General features: G+C 31.6%; 1 protein-coding gene across 3 annotated transcripts in view; it reads left to right on the top strand.

Moving 5' to 3' along the window:
• Positions 1-13,625, top strand: part of SNX13 (sorting nexin 13) — a 152,333-nt gene that overhangs the window by 97,734 nt on the left and 40,974 nt on the right. For all 3 annotated transcript variants that reach the window (XM_017890083.1, XM_017890084.1, XM_017890085.1), the window contains 4 exons: positions 563-662; positions 6,224-6,417; positions 11,214-11,318; positions 11,891-12,023. In XM_017890083.1, coding sequence (XP_017745572.1) covers positions 563-662; positions 6,224-6,417; positions 11,214-11,318; positions 11,891-12,023 — 532 coding nt within the window. The remainder of the gene's footprint in view (positions 1-562; positions 663-6,223; positions 6,418-11,213; positions 11,319-11,890; positions 12,024-13,625) is intronic.

The raw sequence follows: 13,625 nt of genomic DNA, 5'->3' as shown, positions 1-13,625 counted from the left end.
TTTTTTTTTTTTTTCATACATAGGTTGTTTCCTTGTTCTGTGACTTTGAAAAGTGTGTCTGAAATTCACTGTTTAGAGAGTCTGAAAAAAAACACATTTTCTGTAATAATTAGAGATTTTTATTGAGTTAGGAGCAAAATTACTCTTTAGGCATATTTTGTTTTCCTAGTAATAAATAGACTTTATACATGAAAAGTTGAGTTTTAAAAATTCTTGCGTATATTAAACATTTCCTTCACACTTTTAGCCTCTGGAATGTTCATTTTCATTTGGAATATATATAGAGAGAGAATAATTGAAAATATAGTGATTTCTATTTATTTTATATTGAAAGAGTTGAATGCTAATATTTTAATGTGTTAATATTTTAATTTGCTAAGCAACACTTAACTAGGAATTTAAATTCACAGAATGTATATCTATTGGGAAACAACATGCATGAGAAGGAAAGAACTTCATCTTTACTCCATTTTAGCTTGATTTTTTTCCTTATATTTATGTAAACATCTTTAACAATGAATGATTAGATAAAATATTAACTTATATTCACTTTTGCCTGTAGGAAATAAATACTGTGAAACTTGCAGCAAACTTTGGGAAACTTTGCACAGTCCCCCTGGACAGCATTCTTGTAGACAATGTTGCACTACAATTTTTTATGGGTAGGTAGATCAATTCTGTTTAAATGATATAGCCATTGAATTTCTCTTTCCATTTTTTATTGTGGTAAAATACACATAACATTTAGTATCTCAACTATTTTTAAGTGTATAATTCAGTGATATTAAATGTATTCATGATATTGTACAGAGATTACAACCATCAATCTCCAGAATTATTTTTATCTCCCAAAACTGACACTCTACCATGAAACACCAACTCTCTCCATTCCCCACACCCTCAACCCCTGCAACCTGTTCTGCTTTCTGTCTCTATGATTTTGACTACTCTTAAGTACCTCATGTAGGTGGAATTGTACAGTGTTTGCCTTTTTGTGACTGACTTACTCACTTAACATGAATATGCCCTCAAGTTTTATCCATGTTACAGCATATGTGCGAATTTCCTTCCTTTTTAATGCTGAATAATATTCATGTGTGTATGTGTGTACGTGCACATATTCGCTTCTCCCTTTACTTCTTCTCCCTTCCCTCCACTTTTCCTAATTTCTCTACCTAGTACTTCCAGTACTACGTTGAACAGAAGTGGCAAACGCAGGCATCTTTGTCTTGTTCCTGATCTTAAAGAAAAGTATTCTGTCTTTCATCATTGAGTATAATATTCACTGTGGGCTTTTTCATGTACAGCTTTTATTATTTTGAGGTAGTAGCCTTCTGTTCCTAGTTTATTGAGTCCTTTTGTCATGAAAGTGTGGAATTTTGTGAAATGCTTTTTGTGCATCAATTAAGATATGTGGTGTTTATCCTTCATTCTGTTGTGCTGTATTACATTGATTTTTTTTTTTTTTTTTTTGTATGTTCAACCATCTTTGGATTCCAGGAATAAATGCTACCTTAGTCATGGTGTATAATCTCTAATATGCTGCTGAATTTGTTTTGCTAGTATTTTATTGAGGATTTTTACATCAATCTGTATAAGGAACATTGGTCTGTAGTTTTCTTGTACTATCTTTATCTGGCTCTGTTTTCAGAATAATGCTGGCCTCATAGAATGAGTTAGGAAGTGTTTCCTGTTTAATTTTTTGGAAAAATTTAACAAGGATTGGTGTTACTTTTTCTTTAAATATTTGATAGAATTCACCAGTAAAGCTATTCAGGTCCAGGTCTTTTCTTTATTGAGGATTTTTGGTTACTGATTCAGTCTCCTTACTACCTATCAGTCTCCTCAGATTTTCAATTTCTTCATGATTTAGTCTTGGTAGATTTTCTGTGTTCTAGGAATTTTTCCATTTCCACTAGGATGTCCGATTTATTGGCGTACAGTTGTTCATATTACTTTTAGTTTTGTAGAATCATTAGTAATATCCTCACTTTCACTTCCCATTTTAGTAATTTCAGTCTTTTCTCTTTTTGTCCTCCTAGATAAATGTTTGTCAATTTTGTCACTCTTTTCAAAGAATCAACTATTGCTTTCATTGACTTTTACTATTGTTTTTCTGTTCTCTCTTTTGTTTATCTCTGCTGTAATCTTTACTGTTTCTTTCCTTCTGCTAGCTTTGGGTTTAATTTGTTCGTTTTCTATTTCCTTGCGTTGTACAGTTAGAAAGCTTTACAACGTAAGTAAAGATGATTTGAGATTTTCCTTTTTGCTGTGTCCCATTAGTTTGGTATGTTATGTTTGTTTTAATTAATCTTTATGTATTTTCTAATTTCTCTTGTGATTTCTTCTTTGATCTATTGTTTGTGAGAGTGTGTTTTCATGTTTTCAAAGGATACGTAGGATAAATAAAAAGTGTTGTTTGATTTCCAAAAATATGAGTTTTCCAGTTTTAATTTTGTTACTGATTTATAATTTTATACCATTGTAGTTGGAGAAGATACTTTGCGCGATATCCATTTTTAAAAACTTTATGAGATTCAATTTGTGGCCCACTGTATGGTCTGTTTTAGAAAATATTCCATGTGTACTTGAGAAGAAGCTGTTTGCTGTTGTTGGAAAGTGTTCTGTATGTTTGTTAAATCTACCTGTTATATTATGTTAAGTCCTCTATTTCCATACTCATCTTCTGTCTAGTTCTATCCATTACTGAGAGTGGGGCATTGAAATCTCAAACTATGATTGTGGCACTATCTCTTTTTCCCTTCAAATCTGTCTGTTTTTGTTTCATATATTTTGGTGATCTGTTACTAGGTATGAAAATGTTCATAATTGTTGTATCATTTTGTTATGCTGAATCTTTTATTAATATATAATGACCTTATTTATATCTTAACCTTTTTTGATTTAAAGTCTATTTTTCCTGATACTAGTATAGCCTCCCCTGCTCTATTTTGGTTGCTGTTTGCATGTGATGTGATTTTTCATCCTTTCACTTTCAATTTATTTATGTCTTTGTATCTAAAAATCTTTGTAGACAGTATATCATTGGATTGATTTTTTTAATCCATTCTGCCAGTCTCTGTCTTTTGATTAGAAAGTTTAATCTATTTGCATTTAAAGTTGTTATTAATAAGGAAAGACTTCTGTCATCTTGTTATTTGTTTTCTACATGATTTATATCTTTTTTGATAGTCATTTTCTACATAACTGACTTCTTTTGTATTTAGTTGATTTTTTTGTAGTAACATGTTTAAATTTCTAATTCCTCTTATGTATATTATGTAGCTATAGTTTTTGTGGTTACTATGGGGATTACATGTAACATCCTAACTTTATAACACTGTAATTTGAAATTATATCAGCTTAATTTCAAATGCAGTCAAAACTTTGCTCCTTTACAGCTCTGTCACCATCCCTCTTTTGATGATGTCACAAAACTAAGTCTTTACAAATTGTGTGTTCAAAATATGAACTAATAGTTCTTACTTAAATGAGTTACTTTTGTAAATTTTGTAGAAACCAGGATGTGCAGTAACAAAGTACAATATTTCTGGCTTTCAGACTGATAGTTAATTTTTTAAAAATCATATTCGTCTTTCCAGTCACATAGAAAACAAAAAAAAATAGAGTTACAAATCATTGTTAATAATACTAGCTTTTATAATTGCCCATATTTTATTTTACTGAGATGTTTATTTCTTTATATGATTTCAAGGTACTGAGTTACTATCTAGTGTCCTTTTGTTTAATTTACCCTTCAACACATTTTGCAAGGCAGGTCTTATGGTAAGATGCTTCCTTCGCTTTTGTTTATCTGTGAATCCTTACTTCTCTCTCATTGTGAAGTATAGTTTTGTCAGATGCAGGAACTTGACAATATTTTTCTTTTAGCACTTTGAATATCACTCCATCACCTTCTGGCCTCCAAAGTTTCTTGAAAGAAATCCGCTGATAATCATTTGGGTTTTTTGTATGTGTTGTTTTTCTCTTTCTGCTTTCGGATGATTTATATTTTGAAAGTTGAATTATAATGTGTCTCCATGTGGATATCTTTGGATTCATCTTAGTTGGAGATTGTTGAGCTTTTTGGATATTTATAGTCATGCCTTTCTTCAAATTTGGGAAATTTTCAGTTATTTCTTCAAATATGATCTGCCTGTTTCTCTCTTTCTTCTCCTTATAGAACTCCCACATGTAACTTGGTCCTGCAGGTACCTTAGGCTCTGTTTACTCTTCTTTATATTTTTACATTCTGTTTCTCGAATCTACAACTTTTATTATTCTATCCTTACATTTGCTGATTCCTCTGCCTGTTCAAATCTACCTTAAATTTCCTTTAGTGCATTTTTAATTTTAGTTATGTACTTTTCACCTCCATCATTTTATTTTGGTTTCTTCTAGGTTTTCTATCTCTTTATTGATCTTTCCGTTTTGTTCATAGATTGTTTTCTTTCTTTACATCCTTCTTTAGTCTTTTGGGCATCTTTAAGGTAGTTATTTTAAACTCTTCTTCTAGTAGATCTTCCGTCAGGTCTTTTTTGGGGACAATTTCTGTTGATGTATGTTGACTTTTTTTCTTCTTTGAATGGGCCACACTTGCCACATACTTTGTGTGCCTTGTGGGGTGTGTGTGTGTGTGTGTGTTTGTGTGTGTGTGTGTGTGTGTGTGTGTGTATGAATAACTGGCTGTTTGAATCTAATAATGTAGTAACTCTGGAAATCACTTTCTTCCCTTTCATTAGGGTTTGCTGTTCTTTATTGTTGTTACTGTTTTTGTTTTTAATATGTAGGCTGTCTATGCTAAGGATCAGCCTGAGGTATAAACTTAAAGTCTTCTCAAGACTATTCTGAGCTTGTGCTTTTCCCTGGGCAGGTATAGTCACTTCTAATTTTCCCACATATGTGGTTGCTTTTGAATGTCCTCATTTTTAATGCATGGCTCCCAAAGGGAGAAAAAGATAAAACTATGAGAGTCAAGGGAGAAAGGGTGCCAGTCTTCTAAATACCTTGCTCGTTACTTCAGCAGGAAGGAAAGGGGCTTGGACCAATCAAGAGATATGCAACAACAAAGGCTGCCTATTTGTGTGCACCTCTGTGATCAGAAGCAGCAGTGTGCTGTCAGAGCCTAGATTCTGAATATTTGAAGGACAAGTTGTTTTTTGTCCACCCTGATTCCTGCTTGCTGTGTACAAACTAATTCTGGAGGGCATGCATAGCTACTTGTTCTAGGGGTCTGGGAGTGGGGAATGGGTAGCTGCAGTTGTGCTAAGAGCTGAAATGAACTGAAATTAACCAGAGCTTACTTCCCAAGCCTTCCCTAAATGTTGCAAATCTTCAGTAGATTCCGGAGTTCCAAATTAGTTACATCAGATTCTGCCATTGCACTTGCTGTGGAGGTGGAGAGATAGAATTCTGGTGTTTCACACTCCCACATCTTCTTTGAAATTTTTAAGAATTTTAAATATTATTAAATTTTAAGTAGTTAATATTTTGCATGCCAAATTCAGTCCTCTATTCTCTGAAATGTTTTTCTTTAGAAACCATGGAGGTAGAGCTTTATTTTGTTTTGAAGGAAATAGTTATCAAAACTAATGTGCATTTACCAAACTGCTTTTAAAATAAATTCTAGGAGATTCTAATGCAAATTAAAATTCATTGAGAAAGAGTACTTTATTGGGAACATACAATGTATAAAACCTGTTTGTATCATTTTGTTCATGTGTACATGAGGGATTTTGTTTTATACCATTTTAATATATATATTTTTAATTTAGATTTTACTGCTGTTACATTAGAATTGCTTTTATCTGGAGGACATTTTCAGTAAACCTCTATACATTTTCATTTTGTGATAAAATATAAATATGTGGTTTGTTGAGTCATTTTAAAATATGTCTAGAAATATTCATATTATAACAGTCTTTATTGAGAACAAATGTTGAATGTTTTATGTAACAAATTTATTCACTAGAGATTTTATCATGAAAAGTGGGATTTAAAAAATTATGAAATATATTCCTTCACTTTTGTTTTTAACATAACTGTTGTTTTAGCATAACTAATTTACAACTATATTTTCACCTCAGGGATTTGCTAAAATATTTTCAAAATGTGGAGTTTTAAACACTTGAAACTTTAATCCTTCTTTGCTTGTCATACAACTACCTGGACCCCAAATTGTGTGACACTAATATTTATGTTATTATGGATTTTTGATTGGTAGATTACATGCAGCAAACTGGAGGTCAAGCACATCTATTCTTTTGGATGACAGTGGAAGGATACCGGGTTACCGCCCAACAGCAGCTAGAAGTTTTATTAAGTCGTCAGAGAGATGGAAAACATCAAACCAACCAAACCAAAGGTCTTTTAAGAGCAGCTGCTGTTGGAATTTATGAACAGTATTTATCAGAAAAGGTGAGGGTTTCTTTTGATTACTGTTTTCTTCTTTATCAGTATTATTAATAATTTTTGTAATCCATTGCTTCTGCCAGGCTACCTCAAAAACATTGTTTCCTTTAATCTGTAACAATCTTCCTGTCTGTCTGTATCCTCGTTTAAGTGAAGATTCTGATGTTTAGGCAGTCAAATTATCATGTCCACAGTCATGCAAATACTAAATGACAGAATCAAGATTCAAGGTCACATATTAGATTCACTACAGGCTGAAAGTAAAAGTATAGAAAAAGATAAACCATGCAAAAGTAAACAAAAAGTACATATATATTTTTAAAAAATGTATGTATGTTTAAATGTATGTATTAAATATATATACATTTAATAACAGCCCCCCAATGAATGAAACAAAAATTTGCAGAATTGAAGGGTAAGAGAGACAATTCAACAGTTATAGTTGGAGACTTCAATACCCCACTTGCGATAATTGATAAAACAATTAGAAAAACATCAAGGATGTACAAGACTTCAGGAACACTGTAACTCAATCCTATAGAATAATATATATACGATACTATAATTCTGTAGAATGTAATACATCTGTAGTGTCTATAGAATATATTTTATATAATTGTATAGATTATTATAGAATGTATAGAATACATATATAGAATAGAATTGCTTTAGAACTTATAGAATACAGGTATTCTAATAATGTAATATTCTAATAATATAATTCTAATATTGTAATTTATGTATATATGTAATATATGTAATATTGTAATACATATAATATATGTATATTATTCTATAGACTATTTCCTGTAATGACAGCAAAATATGCATTATTTTCCAGAACACATGAAACATTCTCCCAGATAAATCATTTGCAAGGCCATAAAAGTCATCTCCATTTAAAAGTATTGGAATCATTCTTTGATCAGAATGGAATCAAATTAGAAATCAACAAAAGGAAATTTGGGGAAACTCCAAATAATCGAAAATTAAACAACATATTTCTAAATAGCCTCTGAGTCAACAAGAAGTGACAAGGAAACTAGAAAGTATTTTTAATTGAGAATGAAAATGCATTGTATCAGAATTCGTGAGATGCAGCTACTTAGTGATTAGAAGAATATTTGTAGCTCTAAAAATGTGTAGGATAAAAGATCTACAATCAACAATCTTAAGTTTTTACCTTAAAAATCTAGAAATGGAAAACCCAAGGCAAACAGAAGGAAAAAAACAAAGATTATTGTGAGAATCGTGAATAGAAAACAGAAAAACCATAGTGAAAATCTAAAACCAAAAGTTGGTTCTCTGAAAATATCAACAATATTGACAAACCTTTAGCTAGGCTGGCCATGAAAAAATGGGAGGAGACACAGATAACCAAATTCATAAATGAAAGAGGAGACATGAACCCTGACCCTACGGAAATTAAAAGGAGTAAGCAAATACTATGATCAACTTTATGGCAACAAATTAAACAACTTAAAGTGGACAAATTTTTAGACACAGATTGCCACACTAACTCAAGAAATAGAAAAGATAATTCACTTAATTAGGTCTAATTTTGCTGGCTATAGAAAAAATGCTAAAATCTTGGTCTGTGGTAAAATCATTTTTTTAAGTATAGGACAAGAAAATGTTTTCTCTAATTTGAAATACTTTTAAATGAAAATGGAGAAAAGGCTTACAGTAAACAGAAATTTATATACTGTTTCTCTAAAATTGGTAGGTGATCTTTGATGAGGCCAAAAGCAGCCTAGAAAAGAGTTGACAGACTGACCTGAGTTGTTTGATGTTACATGTAGGTTGTCGTAAAAACTCATATAGTTAACAGAATGACTCCTGTTTTTGAAATAAGACTACTTGAATATTTAAAAAAAAAATGTGTCACCAGAAAAGCCAACTTAAACAGGATTTTCTAAATTTCTTTACTAAAACTAATTTATCTGGAATTGAACTTCAGTTTCAAAAGTTTGTCTATTTAAAACCATTTTCCTCATAAAGGGATTTAACTTATGATAACATCATTATGCTTCGAAGTATTCAAAATGAGCATTGTAGGCATGGATAGGCTGTGTGATGAATTTATAGATGGAAAAGGCCTGATTGACAAACAATTGATCTACCTACCAAACAAGCCATATATATGGTTTTTGGACTTTTTTTTGAGCACCAAAATCAAATTTCTACACATTTAAAAACCTGTTTTTAATAAACAAAATCCCAATTATTACATGCCCAAATTATTTTGTTGAAAGGATATTTAGGCTAGGCGCAGTGGCTCACACCTGAAATCCCAGTACTTTGGGAGCCCAGGGTGGGAGGATTGCTTGAGACCAAGAGTTCGAGAGCAGCATGGACAACATAGCAATACCTTGTATCTACAAAAAGAAAAAGAGAAAAGAAAATTAGCTGGAGCTGGTGGCACAAGGCTATTCTTAGCTACTTGGGAGGCTGAGCCAGGAAGATGGCTTGATCCCAGGATATCAAGGCTGCAGTGAGCAGAGTAACAGAGCGATACTCTGTTTTAAAAAAAAAATTTTAAAAAAAGGTTATTTAACTTGATCCTTCACATTGGATTGACACAAGAAATAAGTGTGAGGTGGGCTTGAAAAGAGCAGATCTAAAATCAAGGTGAATTTTATGTTTGACTATATTCAGTGGTAACACTGCATAAAAGATGTCCTGAAGGCTTCAGGCAGTTCAGAAGAGTAGTATTAGAGAAGGAAACAGAAAAAGCAAAAATATCCTACTGCATCATGGACTCGATAGAAAAGTCATTATTTATTTTGTTAAATATAGATAATACCTGTTTTGCACATACATTCTGCTTTTATGTACATTTGCCTTTTAAAAAGTCTTTCTATATTTTAAGAATACAAAACAATATAACCTATAACATTTAAGTATCCAATAGAGTTTTAAAAAAGGTTTAATGGTGTATCAGAGGTCACAAACATTGTAAATTATATATTGTTGTATTTGTCTCACACAGATTATTTGCCTCTCTTAGCTAGTCCTATTGGTTTGTTTAAATAATCACATTTCTGTAATAGAAAAGTAAAGAATACACATTAAGAGATAATTTTGGGAAAACATTCACTTTTATATTTTCACGTTAAAGTAATAACACGTGTACAAATATTTCTTTTTTGTTGTTGTTTTGTTTTTTGAGACAGAGTCTCACTCTGTCATAAAGTTTGGAGTGCACAATCTCACTGCACCCTCTGCATCCCAGATTCAGGCAATTCTCTTGCCTCAGCCTCCCGAGCAGGTGGGATTGCAGGCATGCACCCACACCCAGCTAATTTTTGTATTTTTTTAGAGAGACAGGGTTTTTGCTATGTGGGCCAGGCTGTTCTCAAACTTCTGGCCTCGAGGGATCTGCCTGCCTTGGCCTCCTGAAGTGTTGGGATTACAAGCATGAGCCACCATGCCTGGCCATATAAATATTATTTTTGTGTTACTTTTTTTGGAAGAGGGGATCCTGACTTGTGTTTCACGTTGGTACACTAAAAGTGTTGGTCATCCTATACCAAAGATGGGGCTTAATCCATTCTGTGTACTTGAGATATATAGGAAAAAGTAAAGTTTAAGTAATTATAAAATACTATTTTCAAATTCACCCTTTTATTTCCTAAAAAGTGAGTTTAGTGAGCTTAGAGGGCAGATGAAAGGGCAAAACCAAGTAACATCATATTCCTCTCTAATATTTGTTACATACTCGAAGCTGTTTAGTTCTCCTGTTTTTATTTCGGGGCAACTCTGCTACCCCCCAAAACACAAAACAAATAAGCATCCCACTCAGAAAAACAACCACCACACAACCTACTTAGGTTTACTAACAAAAGTGTCGAATTGACAATGGGGCATTAGAAGTTGTATAGCCCTTTTCCTACATATTTATACCCTGATGTTTACTTTTTTTTTTTCCTTTCTTGATTTATCCAACCTGTTCCTTATTTTATTGGATAAATTAGAGAAGTTATGTAAATAATACTTTTGTTAGTTTTCTAAAAGTTATCTCTAGGGCTCATTTACTCTCCAGACTTTTCAGAACTAAAAATGCAAAAGTTGATGTGCTGAAGCTGTTGACATGTCTAGCTTTTCAGCATTTTTTCTTTTAATAAAGTAATTTTTGAAGTTGAAATGTCAAATTTTGTATTTCCTTGTGTTATTTGTGTTGCTATATGCTTTGAAATAGAAGTTCTTAAAACGAATTAATTTTAAGGATTTCTTTCCCCATATCACACTGGAACTTTGCTGCAGCATTGGTTATAAAACCAAATTTAGGATAACAGTAGTCTCTTTAAAGGACATTCAAAAGGATTCTCTAGTGTCAAATAATAAATGAAATCACTTATTTGTTCATCAGTCATATTAATATACATCTGTACTACTGAGTACTAAACACTAACTCCTAATGACAATGTTTCCTATGTGCCAGACACTATGGTATGTATCTTATATAGATCTCTTTTAATCCTTACAATAATCTTAAATAACCTTATATAGTATTATCTCCATTTTACAGATGGGGTAAATGAAGCTTAGTGAGAGATAACTTGTTAGGCAAAAGTCGAGATTTAAATCCGTGTTTGTTTACAAGTCTGCTATGTAGTACATGAGGAAGAGAAGGATTTAGTCCTGTTTCATCCTTCTTAAATGTCAAGGCGTCATTTACAAACTAGTGATTCTTACCTGCCAGTTATTTTCAATAATGTGATTCCATTATTATCATACTATCAAGTATCATCTTGTACTAAGAAATTACAGAGATCATTACTATTATTTTTCTCTGTTAGGCATCTCCAAGAGTTACTGTTGATGACTATTTAGTAGCAAAATTAGCAGATACTTTGAATCATGAAGATCCAACCCCTGAAATCTTTGATGACATTCAAAGGAAGGTATTATTATGTACAGCATTTATCATTTTATCTTTTTTGAGAAAAAATACTTTTATGTAATGTAATTAGTTTTAAAACTTCTTAAAAGTAGAGTGGTATTAAAAGATAAGCTATGGCAATTATACTTCTCAATTCCAGAAATGTAAACCAGTATTTTGTTTATTTCGTTTATTTTCTGAGGAAAATTCTTAAGTTGGGTTGTTTTATTTGAATTTGATTGTAGAGCTAGATATTTTAGTTTCAGAATTTGATGAATTGATGCTGTATAGATAACACGTCTTTCAAATTCATTTTAACATGAGCCTTGAACCTTTACATGTACTTATTTCTCAGAAAACACTTCCCAGAACATGCTGTCTATGACTTGCGTTGCAATAGGATTTTTTTCAATATAATTTAGTTACTGGAGGGATCAGAGGAAATCATTTGTTGTGAAAAAGTCTTATTGCTGACAGCGTGTAACTATGATACATTATGGCAAGACTTCAGTGTGTCTTTTGGTGAAATTGTATTTCGTAAAAATCACCACATACCTGTATTAATTGTTGAATATCTTGATTTATTTCACCAAGGTATATGAATTGATGCTACGAGATGAAAGATTTTATCCTTCCTTCAGACAGAATGCACTTTATGTGCGCATGTTAGCTGAGCTTGACATGTTAAAAGATCCTAGTTTCAGAGGATCCGATGATGGGGATGGAGGTATGGTGGCACCCATTTTACACATATATGCATATATATTTGTATATATTCTGCTTACCAAAAGAGCTTTTATATAAGTTAAAAATGTTATTAGAGTCCAAATATAAACTGTAATATATTTAAAAATCTACAAATGAATGACAGAATTTAGTGACTGTACTAAATTAAAATGTTGAAAATTTAATAATGGATGAGAATATAACTATAGAAACCTTGAATTCTTAAAGAAGAATGTTTTCTTCAGGTGAGTCACTAAAATATTTTATGGCAGTTTCCTTTTGTGAGTAAGTAATAATATTCATGATTAACTATAGAATTATTGAGAAGATTTAATATGCAATAAGTAATGACTCAGTATATCATAAACTATAAAGCATTATTAAAAAACTACAGTTTTAAATATCTTTAATTGTATACTTTTCCAAATTCTACACAGTATGAGAGACTTTTGAGCTAGAAAAAGCCGCAAGAGTCATTTATTCCAACCTTCAATTTTTTCAAATGAGGATAATGAGACCTATTAACATGTTATAGTGAAAAAAATGTTTTAAGAGTCAGAATATTTAGATTTTACTCCCATTCTACCACTTACTACCTATGTGTTGTCCAAGTACTTAAATTCTTCAAGCCTCATTTTTCTGAGTTGGTAAATCTGGAACAATATCCTCATAATATCTTACGTTAGTCATTGTTAGATTTAAATGGAATTATGCATTAGAAAATGATTTATAAAGTAAAACACAAGTGTTGATTTTTATTAGTAAATAGTGAGTTATATAAGAATAGTGGGAGGGATAGTCTTTAGAACACAAGTTTCCAAATTCTTAGTCCCAGTGATCATTAACTTGTGATTCAATTCAGAATTATGTATTAAGCTCTAATTAAATATCTGACGTTTGATGATCTTTCTGGTATGTTCTACCAAGTAAATGAATGAGGTCAATAAAAAGTAAATGGGAAGGATTTGAGTATTTTAAGAAAGTACTTCAGTTGTGACCATTTACTGATGAACAGGTTTTATGGACAAGCACACTTGGGAATGGAGATAAAATAGCGAGGTCATGAGCACTGCTTAAAAAAATACCTCTATTGTGGAAGTCTCCCAGTCTCCCTTCTCTTCCACCTCCTATCCCTCTGTCTACACTAGTGAGATTTTGTTTTTTAAATAATCTAGGAAATCTAGTTACCGAAGTTTACATTTGAAATTTAGTAACTTTTGTTTTGATGGTTTATCTGATGCCTTGGGTTTTTAAATTAATACTCTTTCAAGTTTACTTTTGTGTACAATTGGAATAATCTATTAACTGATTTTGATTGCATAATTATGGAAATTTTTAAAAAAAGAATAGAGTTCTTCTCTGTAAGTTGAATAGTAAAATTTTATGTACCTCTAGTTTGTTGTATATATCTGTACTTACTGTCTCTGTTGAAAAATGTTCTTTTATAGAGATACTATATGAAATTTGCAATAGCAACTCTGTGTCAACCATCCTAAAATGACTATCATAAAAGTTTTTGTTGTTTATACTAATTTTATCTGTTTTAGAAATTTCTTAGTATTTGTGAAGTAGATTTGCTATATGACTCAGAAAGAGAGAAGAC

This window comes from Rhinopithecus bieti, unplaced genomic scaffold (assembly GCF_001698545.2).
Source record: "Rhinopithecus bieti isolate Rb0 unplaced genomic scaffold, ASM169854v2 scaffold_19861, whole genome shotgun sequence".
Lineage (NCBI taxonomy): Eukaryota > Metazoa > Chordata > Mammalia > Primates > Cercopithecidae > Rhinopithecus > Rhinopithecus bieti.
The sequence above is the reverse complement of the archived record's forward strand: the minus strand, read 5'-3'. Positions and strand labels throughout refer to the sequence as shown.